Here is an 18,456-nt window from a genome sequence, read left to right on the forward strand (position 1 = left end):
TTACTTAGTCTCTCTCAGCCTGTTTCCTTATTGTTAAAATGGATGCAGAATTCTGTTAGAGTAGGTGGCTACCTCTTCCTGGTTTGCCCAGAACTTTCTGGGTTTAGCACTGAAAGCCCCATGTCCTGGGCAACCTTTAATCCCAGGCAAAGTGGGACAGTTGGTCACACTTAGGACTAAGTAAGATAATGTATATAAAACGTTGTATACCTAGTAAGTTGTCAACAAATACAAGTTACCTTTCTGTAATCACACTTTATAATCTGAATTTCTATTTCCCCAATTTTGGGGAGCATATCCTAAAACATGGGTGGATGGTACGCACCTGATGTCCTTTTGGGGCAACAGTGTAAGCTGTGCTCTTTTCTATCCTATTAGATCCTGAAATATTTTGCCTGGGAACCTTCATTCCAAAACCAAGTCCACGACCTTCGTAAGAAAGAGCTCAGGAACCTGCTGACATTTGGGCAGTTGCAGTCTGTGATGATTTTTCTCTTATACTTAACTCCGGTGCTGGTGAGTGACAGGAGTCAGTGGGCTGGGTCAGCTTCCTGGAGAAGAAGGTCTGTTTAGATAGACTGCCTGCACCTGTAGGCCTGACCCTGAAATCCAGGGACTCATCAAGTCCTCATGCTGCTATTCTTACCTCATGTCCCCACATCTAGTTTCACCCTTGTGCTCAATTTGGTGGTCTTGCCGCCCAGATCAAGTTTCCAGGGGGTTCAGCATGAATGTGGTATCCAGGCATGGTCTGCATGGGAAGGCTTCTTGTCTTCTTGGGGAGGCCACATGGGTCTGTAGCGGAAGGAACACTGATAACAGGAGCCAAGAGGCTCGAGCTCTGGTCCCAGCAATGCCATTAGTTGACTTTATGACCTCAGGCAAGATATTTCCTCCTCTTCTGGGCTCAGATTTCTCATCTGTAACATGGGAGGGTTGAGATAATCCCTAAGACTCCTTCCACTCTGATACAGTACTGTGTTCCTGAGACTTAGAACAAGACTGCTTGATCCCTTTTAGGAATAAATCACTGATGGCTTTGCTTTTCCAGGTGTCTGTGATCACGTTTTCCGTTTACGTCCTGGTGGATAGCAATAATATTCTGGATGCAGAAAAGGCCTTCACCTCCATCACCCTCTTCAATATCCTGCGTTTTCCCATGAGCATGCTTCCCATGATAGTCTCTGCCATGCTCCAGGTAGGTAGGAACTCTCACTGCTAACTGATTAGCTCTGGTTAAAAGCCTTAGAGTCCAGAATGACTGGTCTGTCATATCTCATTTCTAGCTTCTGCTGGTGGACCTTCAATTAGATTTTTTGGTCTCTGGAGACCAACAGTTTGATTTAGTAAAATCACAAGCTCATTGAGCCCCAGTTTTTCTGACTATAAACTGAGGATAATCATCCCAGTCTCATCCATCTCCTTGTGAGGTATTTACCTCACATTAGCATTAGGGAAAATTAGGGAAATATGGCACAAAAGGAGAGAAAAGGCTTCTCTTTGGATGAAGCCACATACATGGTGGTAAAACCAAGTGCAACCTGGGAGCCTCAAGCTGTCGGAAAACGGGCCATAGGGAGTGTTTGGGTCCTGAAAACTGAGCACGGTCACTGAGATAGACCAGGTACCAGACCTCAGGAGGACATTCACAGGGCAGGTGGCAGACTGGTGAGGCAGCCAGGATGACAAAATGTGGCGACCTGCATTCATTCTGGAGGTGGCTGGCTTCAGAGAGCTCAGGCCATAGGAAGGACTGGGGTTTAGGAAAAGACCTCTGCCGGTACTGGAGGGCGTTAAGGAAGGCTGCTAGATTTGGCTGATAAAGAAACAACATGCTCTTTTTAGATTCAGATAGTTTATCGCATAGAGAGCAAAAGCAGGATCAGCAGAGGTGACAGCTCCCTGCATAACAAAGGGGCCCGAGGACCATGGCATGTGGGCATTGAGGCACTGTACGGGTCATGGACTCAGTTACAGAAGAACATGCCAGGGGCCCAGTTACCAGAACCAAACAGAAGTTTTGTCTTAGAAGAAGGCAGAAGACAGTTTCTGGAACTAGGTCCAAAGAGAGCAGTAGAATTGACCTCCCCCCACACCACAGTGAGTTTTCTGAGGGGCTGAAATAGAGCATCTTAATTTCCCTCTGTTCAGAGTGGGCTGGCCCCCAGGGCTGAGGTGTGGTTGAATCACGCTGGGGAGGGGGACCGGGGGGAGGGGGCCAGAGGTTCCAGGTGTGGCAAATAGCAAATCATGGGCAAGAAGCCTGGCAGGTTGACTATCTGCTTCCACATCCAAGGCTGATGACGAAGTCAAACTCCTCTACTCGTGCTTGTCATTGAGGTTTTTTTTATCCTTTATGTCCTTCTCTAGGCCAGTGTTTCCGTAGAACGGCTAGAGAAATATTTGGGAGGGGATGACTTGGACACATCTGCCATTCGACATGACTGCAGTTTTGGTAAGTGAATTTGGAAGTTGCATCCCATATATATTCACAGTGCTGGCACCAGTACTTTGCAGCAAGAAACTGATGGAAAGGGAAAGCTAGGGGACTTACCTTGCACCTATATTTGCACAGTGTGCGTACTGTTATTACTTAAATTATGCTTTCATTTAGAACAGATTGCTTAGCCAGATTGCCAAGCTAAGCTGGGGCAGCTATTCTGAGGATAAGCAGGGAATCCTGCAAAGGATCTAGAAAACAGAAGTCAGGATGGAGCCAAGCATGTGGAATTGGGAAGATAGGCTGGAGTGAAAGAACACACAAGTTCTAAAGGTTTAAGGATTGGGGGGCATCCATAGCCAGAAGGAGCAGTGGGTCTGGAATCCAGGGCAGGGACTGGCTGAGTTTATATTCGGAAGTGGAATTTATACAAGAGACTAGGCAACAGAGGGCCTGGGAATGTACCCAGACTGTCTGTAGATCAAGAATCTGGGCTACCAACAGGCTTGGGACTCTTAAGTAAAAAACGGACATCGTATGCAGGCAACTCTCGGTCTCATCCCAGGAGCTTTCATTAGCCTCTTGTCAGCTCAGGAGTCAGCACCTGACAGAGGCAATCTTGGGTTCTGCTGGAGGAAGCAGTGAGGGACATCTGAAGCCTAAGAAAGGAAAGACAGACATGTGGGGACCTACATCTGACTTAAAGAGGGGACTTTTTTTCAACAGACAAAGCTGTGCAGTTTTCTGAGGCATCCTTTACCTGGGACCACGATTTGGAAGTCACAATCCAAGAGTGAGTTGCCTCCTTTTCCTCTTGCTGTTTTTTAGGATTCTCCTTGCCAGTCTTGTTATTGAAAAATTCCATGTAATATAATACATGGGGAAACGAGCTATGTGCATGTGTTCAGTTAGAGACTAGTGCAGGCTAAACCCCTGGAGGGATGAACTGACAGCAAAGATCCTGAGCCCCTGTCCCTATAACTACATCTGCTACCCTGCTTTCCTACTGTGGGACAGTGCACATCCAGCTGAGAGCCTGTGAAGACATTTATTCTCCAGACTGTGGATGGAGGTAGTGCAGGGTTGGCAGGTAGCCTAGGTCTCTGGGTATGGTAGTGGATACACACAAGAACCTGAACTCAACTTAAGTTCATTTATTCACTTAAGAATAGTAATCAAGAAAAATCTGCCTTCTTTGCCCAGAGTGGTTGTTGGGAGCTGCCTCTATAATCAACTTCAGATCTGGAATTTTTCATCTACATAACCCATTCTCACATTCCCCTGCCTTAAGCCAACCCTTTCTTGCCACATTGCTGCATGTAACGTGTTCCTTAAGCACTGCATGTAGTGGTACACCCAACTCAGCCACTGAGCACACCACCACAGAGTACACCAGGAGCCCAAGCAGGCCAGATTTTTTCTTCACAACTGAGTATACCTGATCATCTCCCTGCTACACCCAGAACTTTCCACATTTCTCTCCTATTCCTAGATCCTTTAACATGGACTCTGGAGCTTGCCCCAGCATGTGTCAGGCCAGAAGCCCCCACCTCTGAACCCTCCCAACCTGAAAGCCTCACTTTGCAGAGAGCAGAGTGGCCATAGCTCTCACTTTGCTAGTAGTATAAGTCTGGAAGGAGTCCAGCTCAATGGGCAGGTTCAGAAAGCCTGTGAACAAATTCCCCATGTTCCTAATGTTCTAGGGACTCAAATAATAGGGCCAGAACAGAGAGTTTCCAGGAGCCTGGCCCAGTGTGGGCCCCTCCCCAGCCAGACTCAGCCAGATATCCAGGGGGAGGGGAGCAGGGCATCTGTGCTTTCAGCAAGTGTTTTATTGAATAGTTATTCTCATTGAATGGCCAACTTGGGGATACATTAATCTGGTCCAACCGCATTAGCTTAGAAATGAGAGTCCAGGAGAAGTGACCCTCCAAGATCATGCAGCTCGGCAGTGGCAGAGTTGGGACTTGAACCAATAAGGTCTTGTTCAGTGGTACCACGTTGGTTCTAAAATAATTTTTCCAGTGGAAACTCACATTTGGCACAAACAACTTATATATGAGGGCTTACTCTCTAAACTCTTAGAGCAGAAAAAAAAAATCATTAGAGAAATACTTTGTAGTATTGTATATGCAAGACAAATTTTCCAATCTTGAGGGAAAATCTCCTAATAATCAGACTTCCTATGGAGTGTCTGAGAAGTGGCTTGAACTTCTCCTGAACAACACTCCTCCACACACCTGTCTCCTTCAAGTGCACTTCTCTCTTTCAGCGTGAACCTAGACATTATGCCAGGCCAACTGGTGGCTGTGGTGGGCACTGTGGGCTCTGGGAAATCCTCCTTGATGTCAGCCATGCTGGGAGAAATGGAAAATGTCCACGGGCACATCACGGTCAAGGTGAGAAGGAATGCCAAGGAGAAGACTTCTGACACTCAAATGTGGTCTCTTGGTGCTGCCTTCTCATTGGGAGAATGAACTAGAATCTGGTAACTACTGCTGTCGTGTTGCTGTAGGTGAGGTCGTGGAGACATCTGGGAGACTTGTAAATGGTAGATTCTTTGCCCCACCCCACATATATATCATATTCTGGGGTAGATTCTAAAAACCTGCATTTTTAATGAGCTCCCCAGGTGATTCTCATATGCATACTAAAGTTTGAAAACTGTTGAATAGAGATGTCTTCTATCAAAGTATAGGTAATTCTACTATATCTGTGTTTCTGAAAACCTCACGTTCTGCGAAACTGTACAGTAAAAATAATAGGACCTGGGGGAAAGAGTTGGAACAGATCATTAAAAACATATGTAACTTTGTAAACAGGGTAGCAACAAAAACAACAACAGCAATAACAATAAAAACAGTAGCACTGTAAAATCTCCACTGACAATTACACCCAGCTTCACAATTAGTTCTGGGCCTCTCACCTCTTCCTTTGAGAGCTGGGTGTTTGAGGGCACTTGCTTCCAGTACAAAAACATGACATAGAGTATAGATGTCGTCAATTATAATTTTTTTAGAGAGGAAATGTTTTCATGGCATCTCCATCAGTACTCTCAGCTTCCCCAGAGAGCTAAATTTAGGGGAAATTATAGGTATTTGGAATCATTTAACCAGCCACTACTTGCACCAAAAAGAGGCACGTCTATAGGTTTGTAGCTTTTCTTAAGATCTTCATACATTGCTAAGCCTTTCTTCTTAATTATAAGAAAGCTTGCCCCTAATTGCTTTACACTGACATGCTTGGAAAAATTTTAAGAACCAACACTTCTTCCACATTATACTGACATTATTCCCTGATTTACTGATTACTAATGATATAATTTGCATTAAATAAACATGCAGTACAGCAGAGCAGACTCTACAGACTTAACTCTGCCTCCTAACTCCTTTCAGGAAGCTTTTTCTTGCTAACTCATAACTGGGTTTGTCCTCAAACACAGGCATTTATCAGGCTCCATCTCTCATTTGACACGATCTGTTTCGTGCATCAGCCTGGCACCCAAATTTCAATCTCTTAGTTCTTGCTTCCTAAGATGTTGTCTGTACCATTCCCCCATCAGTGTTGGCCCTCTGTTGGTCCTAGTAAACTCTCTGGGGTCTGACTAAAACCCTGCTCTAAAAGCAGCACGTGCAGTCATCCTCCATTTTTTGGATCATGGCTAGAGAGTGATAGTCCAAAAAAGGAGACTTTAAATGATGCATAGGATATTGAATCTTTCTCCCTGGATGGTGCAATAAATACATGCACCTTTATAAATATCAATTGCTCAGTCAGCCTGACATACATTTTTAAAAAATCTACATTCCATTTGTTCCTCCCAACTCCTGCCACCCCCTCCTTCAACACTGCATTTCCAGAGGTACAAAACTGTCATATGGTCTGACCCTTCGCATCCTAGGGCACTGTAGCCTATGTCCCGCAGCAGTCCTGGATCCAGAATGGCACCATAAAGGACAACATCCTTTTTGGGTCGGAGTTGGATGAAAAGAAATACCAGCAAGTTCTGGAGGCCTGTGCCCTCCTCCCCGACTTGGAAGTGCTGCCTGGGGGAGACCTGGCTGAGATTGGAGAGAAGGTACTTGGGACACCAAGCGGCCTTGAAGGGTGAAGAAATAGTGAAGGAAAAGAGTAAGGGTGGTGAAGAAGTACATGACAGTAAAATAGTTGATCAATTTTGATGGTCAAGCCTGGAACAAACACCAGAAAACATGAGTTTGCACAATATTTTGTGCAAATAACTCAGAAATTTAAAATTTTGTACCTAGAAGCAAATATAGGAACTGTGTAATATAAAGGAGAGATGACGAGGCTAGGATCTGAGAGGTTAACTAAGAAGCAGCTGACCCAAATTTGACCTCACAGGTGGAGGGCCAGAGGCAGACCAGAGCCTAGTTGTCCTGACTCTACTTCTGTATACCAGTGAGGGCCAGAGTATGGTTCTAATAATCTGCTTTGAACACATAGAAATTTAGAGTATATTATTTTCTCATGTTGTCAAATGCCTTTCTTAAAAATTAATTTTTAATGACTGTTTTGAATTATATGAATATAGCATAACTTGTTTAGCAATCCCTGATTACTACATATTTGGGATGTTTTTATACTCTTTCCCCGTTACTAAACATGAATATAGCAGTTTTTTGGGGAAAGATCTTGAGATGTTAGAAGACTAGTGAAGGATATAGCTCTAGAATGATTTTGTTCATTAATTCAGCGTATTTTTATTGAGTACCTACTATGTGCCACACACTATTTTAAGTGCTGGAGTTACAACCACAAACAGAAAATCTACCCTGATATAGCTCTACATTCTCATGGGGAGGAAGCAACAACAACAACAAAATAAGTAGATTATATGATATAAAATGGTAAGTTGGCCATGCTTTTAATTATTGGGCCTAAAGTTATTTATTTGAATCAAAGATATTTATTTGTATAAAGGAACTTGTGTTACTGAACTGAACTTGGGTCTGGCTGCCCACCACACAGCACAGCCAATCTACTGACGTTGGGTTGTGGTGAAGGAAAGTACAGTGTTTATTGTAGGGCCCAGCAAGGAGAATGGGCAGCTCATGCTCAAAAGACCCAAACTCCTCAATGGCTTTCAGGGAATGGTTTTTTATTGTTATTATTTTAAAATATTTATTTATTCATTGGCTGTGTTGGGTGTTAGTTGTGGCATGCGTGGTCTTTTGTCGTGGCACATGGGCTCTTCGCTTCGTTGTGGTGCATGTGCGGGCTTCTCTCTAGTTGTGGCGCGTGGGCTCCAGAGCATATGAGCTCTGTAATTGCGGCACATGGGCTCTTTAGTTGTGGCACATGGGCTTAGTTGCCCCGCAGCATGTGGGATCTTAGTTCCCCAACCAGGGATCGAACTGGTGTCCCCTGCATTGCAATAGAGACATTTTTTTTTAACATCTTTATTGCAGTATAATTGCTTTACAATGGTGTATTACTTTCTGCTTTTTAACAAAGTGAATCAGCTATACATATACATATATCCCCATATCTCCTCCCTCGTGCATCTCCCTCCCACCCTCCCTATCCCAGCCCTCTAGGTGGTCACAAAGCACTGAGCTGATGTGGCTGCTTCCCACTAGCTATCTATTTCACATTTGGTAGTGTATATACATCCATACCACTCTCTAACTTCATCCCAGTTTACCTTCCCCCTCCCCGTGTCCTCAAGTTCATTCTCTATGTCTGCATCTTTATTCCTATCCTGCCCCTACATTCTTCAGAACCATTTGTTTTAGATTCCATATATATGTGTTAGCATACTGTATTTGTTTTTCTCTTTCTGACTTACTTCACTCTGTATGACAGACTCTAACTCCATCCACCTCACTACAAATAACTCCGTTTCATTTCTTTTCATGGCTGAGTAATATTCCATTGTATATATGTGCCACATCTTCTTTATCCATTCATCCGATGATGGACACTTAGGTTGCTTCCATGTCCTGGCTACTGTAAATAGAGCTTCAATGAACATTTTGGTACATGACTCTTTTTGAATTATGGTTTTCTCAGGGTATATGCCCAGTGGTGGGATTGCTGGGTCGTATGGTAGTTCTATTTTTAGTTTTTTAAGGAACCTCCATACTGTTCTCCATAGTGTCTGTATCAATTTACATTCCCACAACAGTGCAAGAGGGTTCCCTTTCCTCCACACCCTCTCCAGCATTTATTGTTTCTAGATTTTTTGATGATGGCCATTCTGACCGGTGTGAGATGATATCTCATTGTAGATTTGATTTGCATTTCTCTAATGATTAATGATGTTGAGCATTCTTTCATGTGTCTGTTGGCAATCTGTATATCTTCTTTGGAGAAATGTCTATTTAGGTCTTCTGCCCATTGTTGGATTGGGTTGTTTGTTTTTTTGTTATTGAGCTGAATGAGCTGCTTATAAATTTTGGAGATTAATCCTTTGTCAGTTGCTTCATTGGCAAATATTTTCTCCCATTCTGAGGGTTGTCTTTTGGTCTTGTTTATGGTTTCCTTTGCTGTGCAAAAGCTTTGAAGTTTCATTAGGTCCCATTTGTTTATTTTTGTTTTTATTTCCATTTCTCTAGGGGCTGGGTCAAAAAGGCTCTTGCTGTGATTTATGTCATAGAGTGTTCTGCCTATGTTTTCCTCTAAGAGTTTGATAGTGTCTGGCCTTACATTTAGGTCTTTAATCCATTTTGAGTTTATTTTTGTGTATGGTGTTAGGGAGTGTTCTAATTTCATTCTTTTACATGTACCTGTCCAGTTTTCCCAGCACCACTTATTGAAGAGGCTGTCTTTTCTCCACTGTATATGATTGCCTCCTTTATCAAAGATAAGGAGACCATATGTGCGTGGGTTTATCTCTGGGCTTTCTATCCTGTTCCATTGATCTGTGTTTCTGTTTTTGTGCCAGTACCATACTGTCTTGATTACTGTAACTTTGTAGTATAGTCTTAAGTCAGGGCGCCTGATTCCTCCAGCTCCATTTTTCATTCTCAAGATTGCTTTGGCTATTCAGGGTCTTTTGTGTTCCCATACAAATTGTGAAATTTTTTGTTCTAGTTCTGTGAAAAATGCCAGTGGTAATTTGATAGGGATTGCATTGAATCTGTAGATTGCTTTGGGTAGTATAGTCATTTTCACAATGTTGATTCTTCCAATCCAAGGACATGGTATATCTCTCCATCTATTTGTATCATCTTTAATTTCTTTCATCAGTGTCATAATTTTCTGCATACAGGTCTTTTGTCTCCTTAGGTAGGTTTATTCCTAGATATTTTATTCTTTTTGTTGCAGTGGTAAATGGGAGTGTTTTCTTAATTTCACTTTCAAATTTTTCATCATTAGTGTATAGGAATGCAAGAGATTCTGTGCATTAATTTTGTATCCTGCTACTTTACCAAATTCATTGATTAGCTCTAGTAGTTTTCTGGTAGCATCTTTAGGATTCTCTATGTATAGTATCATGTCATCTGCAAACAGTGACAGCTTTACTTCTTTTCCAATTTGGATTCCTTTTATTTCTTTTTCTTCTCTGATTGCTGTGGCTAAAACTTCCAAAACTATGTTGAATAATAGTGTTGAGAGTGGACAACCTTGTCTTGTTCCTGATCTTAGAGGAAATGGTTTCAGCTTTTCACCATTGAGAATGATGTTGGCTGTAGGTTTGTTATATATGGCCTGTATTATGTTGAGGTAAGTTCCCTCAATGCCTACTTCCTGGAGGGTTTTTATCATAAATGGGTGCTGAATTTTGTCGAAAGCTTTTTCTGCATCTATTGAGATGATCATATGGTTTTTCTCCTTCAGTCGGTTAATATGGTTTACCACATTGATTGATTTGCATATATTGAAGAATCCTTGCATTCCTGGGATAAACCCCACTTGATCATGGTGTATGATCCTTTTAATGTGCTGCTGGATTCTGTTTGCTAGTATTTTGTTGAGGATTTTCGCATGTGTGTTCATCAGTGACATGGGCCTGTAGTTTTCCTTTTTTGTGACATCTTTGTCTGGTTTTGGTATCAGGGTGATGGTGGCCTCGTAGAATGAGTTGGGGAGTGTTCCTCCCTCTGCTATATTTTGGAAGAGTTTGAGAAGGATAGGTGTTAGCTCCTTTCTAAATGTTTCATAGACTTTGCCTGTTAATCCATCTGGTCCTGGACTTCTGTTGGAAGATTTTTAATCACAGTTTCAATTTCAGTGCTTGTGATTGGTCTGTTCATATTTTCTGTTTCTTCCTGGTTCAGTCTCAGAAAGTTGTGCTTTTCTAAGAATTTGTCCATTTCTTCCAGGTTGCCCATTGTATTGGCATATAGTTGCTTGTAGCAATTTCTCATGATCCTTTGTATTTCTGCAGTGTCAGTTGTTACTTCTCCTTTTTCATTTCTGATTCTATTGATTTGAGTCTTCTCCGTTTTTTTCTTGATGAGTCTGGCTAATGGTTTATCGATTTTGTGTATCTTCTCAAAGAACCAGCTTCTAGTTTTATTGATCTTTGCTATTGTTTCCTTCATTTCTTTTTCATTTATTTCTAATCTGATCTTTATGATTTATTTCCTTTTGCTAACTTTGGGGGTTTTTTGTTCTTCTTTCCCTAATTGCTTTAGGTATAAGGTTAGGTTGTTTATTTGAGATGTTTGTTGTTTCTTGAGGTAGGATTGTATTGCTATAAACTTCCCTCTTAGAACTGCTCTTGCTGCATCCCATAGGTTTTGAGTCATTGTGTTTTCATTGTCATTTGTTTCTAGGTATTTTTTGATTTCCTCTTTGATTTCTTCAGTGATCTCTTGGTTATTTAGTAGTGTATTGTTTAGCCTCCATGTGTTTGTATTTTTACAGATTTTTTCCTGTAATTGATATCTAGTCTCATAGCGTTGTGGTCAGAAAAGATACCTGATACAATTTCAATTTTCTTAAATTTACCAAGGCTTGATTTATGACCCAAGATATGATCTATCCTGGAGAATGTTCCATGAGCACTTGAGAAGAAAGTGTATTCTGTTGTTTTGGGATGGAAAGTCCTATAAATATCAATTAAGTCCATCTTGTTTAATGTATCATTTAAAGCTTGTGTTTCCTTATTTATTTTGATGTTGGATGATCTGTCCATTGGTGAATGTGGGGTGTTAAAGTCCCCTACTATGATTGTGTTTCTGTCAATTTCCCCTTTTATGGCTGTTAGCATTTGCCTTATGCATTGAGGTGCTCCTATGTTGGGTGCATAAATATTTACAATTGTTATATCTTCTTCTTGGATTGATCCCTTGATCATTATGTAGTGTCCTTCTTTGTCTCTTGTAATAGTCTTTATTTTAAAGTCTATTTGTCTGATAAGAGAATTGCTACTCCAGCTTTCTTTTGATTTCCATTGGCATGGAATATCTTTTTCCATCCCCTCACTTTTTTTCTTTTTAACATCTTTATTGGAGTATAGTTGCTCTACAATCGTATGTTAGTTTCTGCTTTATAACAAAGTGAATCAGCTATACATATACATATATCCCCATATCTCCTTCCTCTTGCATCTCCCTCCCACCCTCCCTATCCCATCTCTCTAGATGGTCACAAAGCACCAAGCTGATCTCCCTGTGCTATGCGGCTGCTTTCCACTAGCTATTGATTTTACATTTGGTAGTGTATATATGTCCATGCCACTCTCTCACTTCGTCCCAGCTTACCCTTCCCTCTCCCTGTGTCCTCAAGTCCATTCTCTACATCTGCGTCTTTATTTCTGTCCTGCCCCTAGGTTCTTCAGAACCATTTTTTTTAGATTCCATATATATGTGTTAGAATACAGTATTTGTTTTTCTCTTTCTGACTTACTTCACTCTGTATGACAGACTCTAGGTCCATCCACCTCACTACAAATAACTCCATTTCATTTCTTTTTATGGCTGAGTAATATTCCATTGTATATATGTGCCACATCTTCTTTATCCATTCATCCGATGATGGACACTTAGGTTGCTTCCATGTCCTGGGTATTGTAAATAGTGCTGCAATGAACATTGTCATCCCCTCACTTTCAGTCTGTATGTGTCCCTAGGTCTGAAGTGGGTCTCTTGTAGACAGCATATATATGGCTCTTGTTTTTGTATCCATTCAGCCAGTCTCTGACTTTTGGTTGGAGCATTTAATCCATTTACATTTAAGGTAGTTATCTATATGTATGTTCCTGTTACCATTTACTTAATTGTTTTGGGTTTGTTGTTGTAGGTCTTTTCCTTCTCTTGCGTTTCCTGCCTAGAGAAGTTCCTTTAGCATTTGTTGTAAAGCTGGTTTGGTGGTGCTAAATTCTCTTAGCTTTTGCTTGTCTGTAAATGTTTTAATTTCTCTGTCGAATCTGAATGTGATCCTTGCCAGGTAGATTAATCTTGGTTGTAGGTTTTTCCCTTTCATCACTTTAAATATGTCCTGCCACTCCCTTCTGGCTTGCAGAGTTTCTGCTGATAGATCAGCTGTTAACCTTATGGGAATTCCGTTGTATGTTATTTGTTGCTTTTCCCTTGCTGCTTTTAATATTTTTTCTTTGTATTTAATTTTTGATCATTTGATTAATATGTGTCTTGGCATGTTTCTCTTTGGATTCATCCTGAATGGGACTCTCTGCACTTCCTGGAATGATTGACTATTTCCTTTCCCATATTAGGGAAGTTTTCAAGTATAATCTCTTCAAATATTTTCTCGGTCCCTTTTTTTTTTCTTTTCTTCTTCTGAGACCCCTATAATTCGAATGTTGGTGTGTTTAATGTTGGCAAGACAGATTCTTAACCACTGGACCACCAGGGAATTCCCCAGGGAATGGTTTTAAAAGGCAACATTTGGGGTGAGGGTTGCATCTTGAGACTTTCTTCTGATCGGTTGGTGGTAAAGTGGCAGGGTGATGTTTCAGGAATCTTAATCATCAACCTTCTGGTTCCAGCCAGTCTGGAGTCTAAGTGCTTGTGGTCAACATGTAGTCACCATCCTCCACCTGGGTGAGAGTCTTAGTTTCTGCAGAACAATTCAACGATATGCATCTAATTGTTACATATACCCCTTGAAGAGGAGCTAGGACTCTGTTTTATAGTTGAACTGTTGTTTCTTGACTGCCTTTCCTTTGTTTCTGCATTCCATCCCTTACCTAGTTAGTAACTGCTTAAGTCTGCTCCTTGGAACTCAGGGAAGGCCTAGGAGACTAAAGCTTTTTTCTACAAACAAGAAAGGGGGGACACAGAGGGGGTTTTGTACACAGGAGGGCCCCGCAGTGTCCTGCTTGGTTTCATTCCCCCCTTTTCTTTTATACTCCCTTGAGGGGAACAGGTATGGGACAAGAAAGGGCGTGAAGTTTTGGTTAGAGATGTTAATCATAAATTCAGCAGAGGAACTCAGTTTTAGTGGGACTCAGTTTCAGTACTTAATAGAAATTATTTTCTTCTTCAGGGTATAAATCTCAGTGGGGGTCAGAAGCACCGGATCAGCCTGGCCAGAGCTACCTATCAAAATTCAGACATCTATATTCTGGATGACCCCCTATCAGCCGTGGATGCTCATGTGGGAAAACATATTTTTAATAAGGTCTTGGGTCCCAATGGCCTATTGAAAGGCAAGGTGAGAAATTATTTAAAGTGATGAAGACGTGAGGAGGGGCACACATCTCCTAGGACTGCTGGGTACTGAAGCAGATTTCCTTATTTACCTGCCCCCTGGGCTGCTGAGGAGATACAGTGTCTGACTGGTCTCCCAGATGATTTGGTGAGGGCTCGCATCTTGAGATCATAGCTTATGTGGGAACTGGCTAATTTGTGCCTTATTCTCTGGCTCCAACATTGAGCCTTTTAGGATGATTAATTATGATAAAAAGTCCTTTGAGATCTGTGGTATAATAAGAAATATATTTGGTCTTTTTCACTAGGTCCTGGCACAGAGCTGCTAACCCTTAGAATTTCCTGAGTGATACTAAGAATGTCTTTTGTTATTCACATTGAGCCCCTTTAGATCATACCTGAGTTTATGCTAATGAGTGACTTATGGAGGGGCCCCTAGATAGCCTCTGGACAAGGCTGTTCCTCAGAAAGACCAAGTGATGGGAGGATTGGAACTTTCAGCCCCACATACCAACTTCTGGGGAGAGGAGGATGGGCTGGAGATTGTGTTATAAAAATTCTTGAATAAGGAGATTCAGAGAGCTTCTAGATTGCTGAGAACATTAAGGTGCTGGGAAGGTGGCACACCTGGTGAGAGATGGAAATTCTGCACAAGCACCCCACCCCCGAAACCTTACCCTATGCATATCTTCCATTTCACTGTTCCTGAGTTGTATCCTTTGTAATAAACGGGTAAACAGTAAGTAAAGTATTTTCCTGGCGTCTATGAGCCATTCTGGCAAATTATCAGACCTGAGGAGGGGGCCATGGAAATCCTCAATTTATAGCTAGTTGGTCAGAAGTATGGGTGGGATCCAAGACTTTCGGCTAGCATCAGAAGTCAGGGCAGTCTTGTGGGCTCTGGGTAGCTGTGGGTTTCTGGGTAGCTGGTGTCAGGATTGAACTGTTGGACACTCAGAATTGGTTGGTGTCAGAAAACATGCCAGAGGACCCAACAATTTACCTTGCTGGGACACAGGTCATCCTGCAGCTATTAGAGCTCTACTCTAAGAAGGCACTTTCCTGGAACTCTTGCAGGATGTAGGAGCACTATGCCTGGAAAGGATGACTCAACCTGAATATAGAAATAAAGCCTATATGTTTTGGGTATTCATTATGTCCCAGGCCTGTGCTAAGCACTTTGATTGCATTGTCTCATTTGATTCTTGCAGTGCCCCTGTGAGATAGTACAGATAAAGTGGCCAGAGCAAGTCACTGGAGCTGGTCATAGGCTTTCCTTACCATAGGCAAGTTAGCACAGTAGGCTGAATGGGAGAGGGGCTGACAGAGCCCCTTGAGGGTTTGAGTATGCTTCTCACCAGTAGCAAGTCTAGTGTGAGGGCTGTCAGCACTCCATCTGTGTTTGGCCTTTTCCCTTCAAAGTTTTTTGAATGCTGCCAGTCAGAGGGTGGCAGGGTTGACTGGGCTGCTGTCCCACTGAGGCCTTTTGCCTCTCTCTTGGATCAGTGAGTCAGCAGGAACTCACTCTCCCTCCTATGCCTGGTGCTGACTTCTGTCCTTAAGGCTAATTGGCTCCATTCATTCATGAACTGAATACCCACCCTGGGCCTGGTTCATTGCAAAGACTGGGCACACAGATGAAAAGGTCTCATCCCTGCTCTCAAGTAACTTACAATCGAATTGGCAGACATACCAAAAAGCAAACAATAATATTATAATACAAGAATCATTTTTAATGGCAGAATATAAAACTACCGTGGAGACACTGCAGGAATACCCAGTTCTTGCCTGGGGATTCAGGAAAGGCTACCAGAAGAGCTGGCTTTGAGCTGAGACTCAAAGGATGAGCATCTCCCAAGTCTTCCTGATAAGAGCAACCTAGTGTCCGTGGGGCTGTGAAGTAGAGAGCAGAGGCAGTGGGCTTGGGCTGTCTCTCTAGAGGCCCATCGCAACCCCCTGGAGCCTATCTGAGTCTCATTACTGATCTGTGAGTGTTTATCTTTCTTTGAGTGGAATCCCTGTTTCAGTAGTCAATGTAGTCCATAAATAGACAAGAATACAAGGGATGCCAAGTCTTCCACGCCAGGGAGGGCCTGGGCCAAAGACACAATTTCTTGCCCTATAATGATTCTAACATACTAAAATAATCTGGGCAGTTCCTGTTAGATCAGTTACCTGTTTAGTGAGGGGGCAGTTAGTTTTGCATGCCTCAATTATATTGATAGCCCTTGATCTCAAGTGATGTCCCTAAGCCCAACTCTTGGCTACCAGGAAGCTGGAGGAAAACGTGTGCAGGGCAAACCTCATTGTCGCTACAGGAAAATAACCGTGAATATATCCATGATGACAGGAGTCTCATCTTACACATGGGGTCAGGTTTTAGGATGAGGTGCTGGGAAGTAAAGAGGAAGTAAAAGAGATCAAGTGGTCAGGACCACATTTTGAAGGAAAGTCCCACAGTGACTCTGTTTTTCCTTTTTAATAGTCAGCTAAGGAACGTGGTGGACATAGGGTAGTCAGCACAACTAACTGTTATTTTTACAGACTCGACTCTTGGTGACACACAGCATTCACTTTCTTCCCCAAGTGGATGAGATTGTGGTTTTGGGGAATGGCACCATCTTGGAGAAGGGATCCTACAGCACTCTGTTGGCCAAGAAAGGATTGTTTGCTAAGAATCTGAAAACATTCATAAAACAGACGGGTCCTAAAGACGAGGCCACAGGTATGTGAAGAGGATTGGAACAGGATAGAACTTGGGTAGGGAAGGGGTAGCAGTAGTAAACTACCACTGTTTACCTCCTGAACTGTTCAGTATCCAGTGAACTAAATTTGGAAATGAATTATCCAGAGATCCAATATCTGTTCTTTCTGTGTTTTGTGTCTCTGTAAAGAAACACAAACATAGAAACTTTATATCTGAGCCAAACTGGGGGATAATCCTGCTCATCTAGTCTCTGACATGCAATCAAAGGGCACTCTTTAGAGGATGACTGGAGGTTTGGGGTGATTAGCCCTTGTGGGAGAGACACCAGTGGCACAAGGGGCCCCCTTTTAGGGAATGCCCTGCTTCTATTGACTCAAGTCACATATTCCACCCCATCTACCTAAATTCATGAAAACCACTTCCTGGACAGCTTTGTAATACCTGGTACTAATAATGTACTGCTAAACTGTTGATAAGCCCTAACAAAGGGATCTTGACTAATACACCAAAAGCCACTGGGTGTTTTGAACCAGAAAAAAAAAGTCATGGCATTTGCATAGTCTCACAGTATACCACAGGAATAGCCCCTACCCAATACCACTACCACTGGGGTCGCTGATTAGCCCCAGTCAGTAATGGAGCCCTGGTCTCTGGGGTCCTTCCCAAGAACCTGCCAGCAGTAGTCCTGTGCATGGTTCTGGGTATCTGCTTCAGGTAGCAATTATCAGCAGGAGGTCAGGACTGAGAAAGCAAGATCTGGAGGGTACAGGGTCATTCCAAAAGTCAATCCGAAGAGGCAGTAACTACAGAGCCTGCAAGTGGGATCACAGTCAGGCCTTGAGGTCAGGACATGTGATGGTTTAAAACCACGAGACTCGGAAAGAAAAGCCTAAACCAAGAAGTCTGTAAGCATTGGTGGGACAGGGCGGGAACAAAGAATATGATGGTGTGGGCTATAGGGACTGGGACCCAGCCCAGGAAAGTGGGGCAGGGATTCCAGCAGAAAGGAAGGGGTCAGAGCTTTCCATCAGTCTTTATATGCTCTGCGACAGGCCTGGAGAAAACAAAAAGCACCTGCTTGGGGACTGAAGATCTCAAGCAAAGGGCAGTGTCTGATGCTGGATACCCCTGAGTTACGGCTCAGTCAACCACATCACCACAACCTGGACAGTTTTCTCTTTCTAATTCTACCTTTATTTTTTTATTTTTTATTTTAAAATTCATTTATTTATGGCTGTGTTGGGTCTTCATTTTTGTGCGAGGGCTTTCTCTAGTTGTGGCAAGTGGGGGCCACTCTTCATCACGGTGCGCGGGCCTTTCACTGTCGTGGCCTCTCTTGTTGCGGAGCACAGGCTCCAGACGCGCAGGCTCAGTAGTTGTGGCTCACGGGCCTAGCTGCTCCGCAGCATGTGGGATCTTCCCAGACCAGGGCTCGAACCCGTGTCTCCTGCATTAGCAGGCAGATTCTCAACCACTGTGCCACCAGGGAAGCCCTCTCCTTCTAATTCTAAACTTTTTTTTTCTGATTTGTGTTTCTGAGTTTCTAAATTCTGTTTATAAACCCCCATGTGTAGAGAGCCCCTTTGAAAAATCCTATCTTTTGTGTACAAAGGACAGTTTGCAAAACAGCTCATTAAACCCTTGTTCTGGGAAACATTGATAGGCCATTTCTGAGAAGTTGTATAAGCCCCACTGCCTGGCATGCTGTTGTGTTGGTTCTGGGG

General features: G+C 42.7%; 1 protein-coding gene across 9 annotated transcripts in view; it reads left to right on the forward strand.

Annotated features, from left to right (window-relative positions):
- Positions 1 to 18,456, forward strand: part of ABCC2 (ATP binding cassette subfamily C member 2) — a 72,176-nt gene that overhangs the window by 33,131 nt on the left and 20,589 nt on the right. For all 9 annotated transcript variants that reach the window (XR_011074519.1, XR_011074520.1, XM_068548350.1 and 6 more), the window contains 8 exons: positions 379 to 516; positions 1,052 to 1,198; positions 2,371 to 2,455; positions 3,167 to 3,233; positions 4,713 to 4,839; positions 6,342 to 6,518; positions 13,862 to 14,029; positions 16,570 to 16,750. Coding sequence is in view for 7 of the 9 variants with exons in the window: in XM_068548350.1 (XP_068404451.1) it covers positions 379 to 516; positions 1,052 to 1,198; positions 2,371 to 2,455; positions 3,167 to 3,233; positions 4,713 to 4,839; positions 6,342 to 6,518; positions 13,862 to 14,029; positions 16,570 to 16,750 (1,090 nt within the window). In the remaining 2 variants the exon portion in view is untranslated. The remainder of the gene's footprint in view (positions 1 to 378; positions 517 to 1,051; positions 1,199 to 2,370; positions 2,456 to 3,166; positions 3,234 to 4,712; positions 4,840 to 6,341; positions 6,519 to 13,861; positions 14,030 to 16,569; positions 16,751 to 18,456) is intronic.

The sequence above is a fragment of the Eschrichtius robustus genome, chromosome 7 (assembly GCF_028021215.1).
Source record: "Eschrichtius robustus isolate mEscRob2 chromosome 7, mEscRob2.pri, whole genome shotgun sequence".
In the NCBI taxonomy this organism is placed as follows: Eukaryota; Metazoa; Chordata; class Mammalia; order Artiodactyla; family Eschrichtiidae; genus Eschrichtius; species Eschrichtius robustus.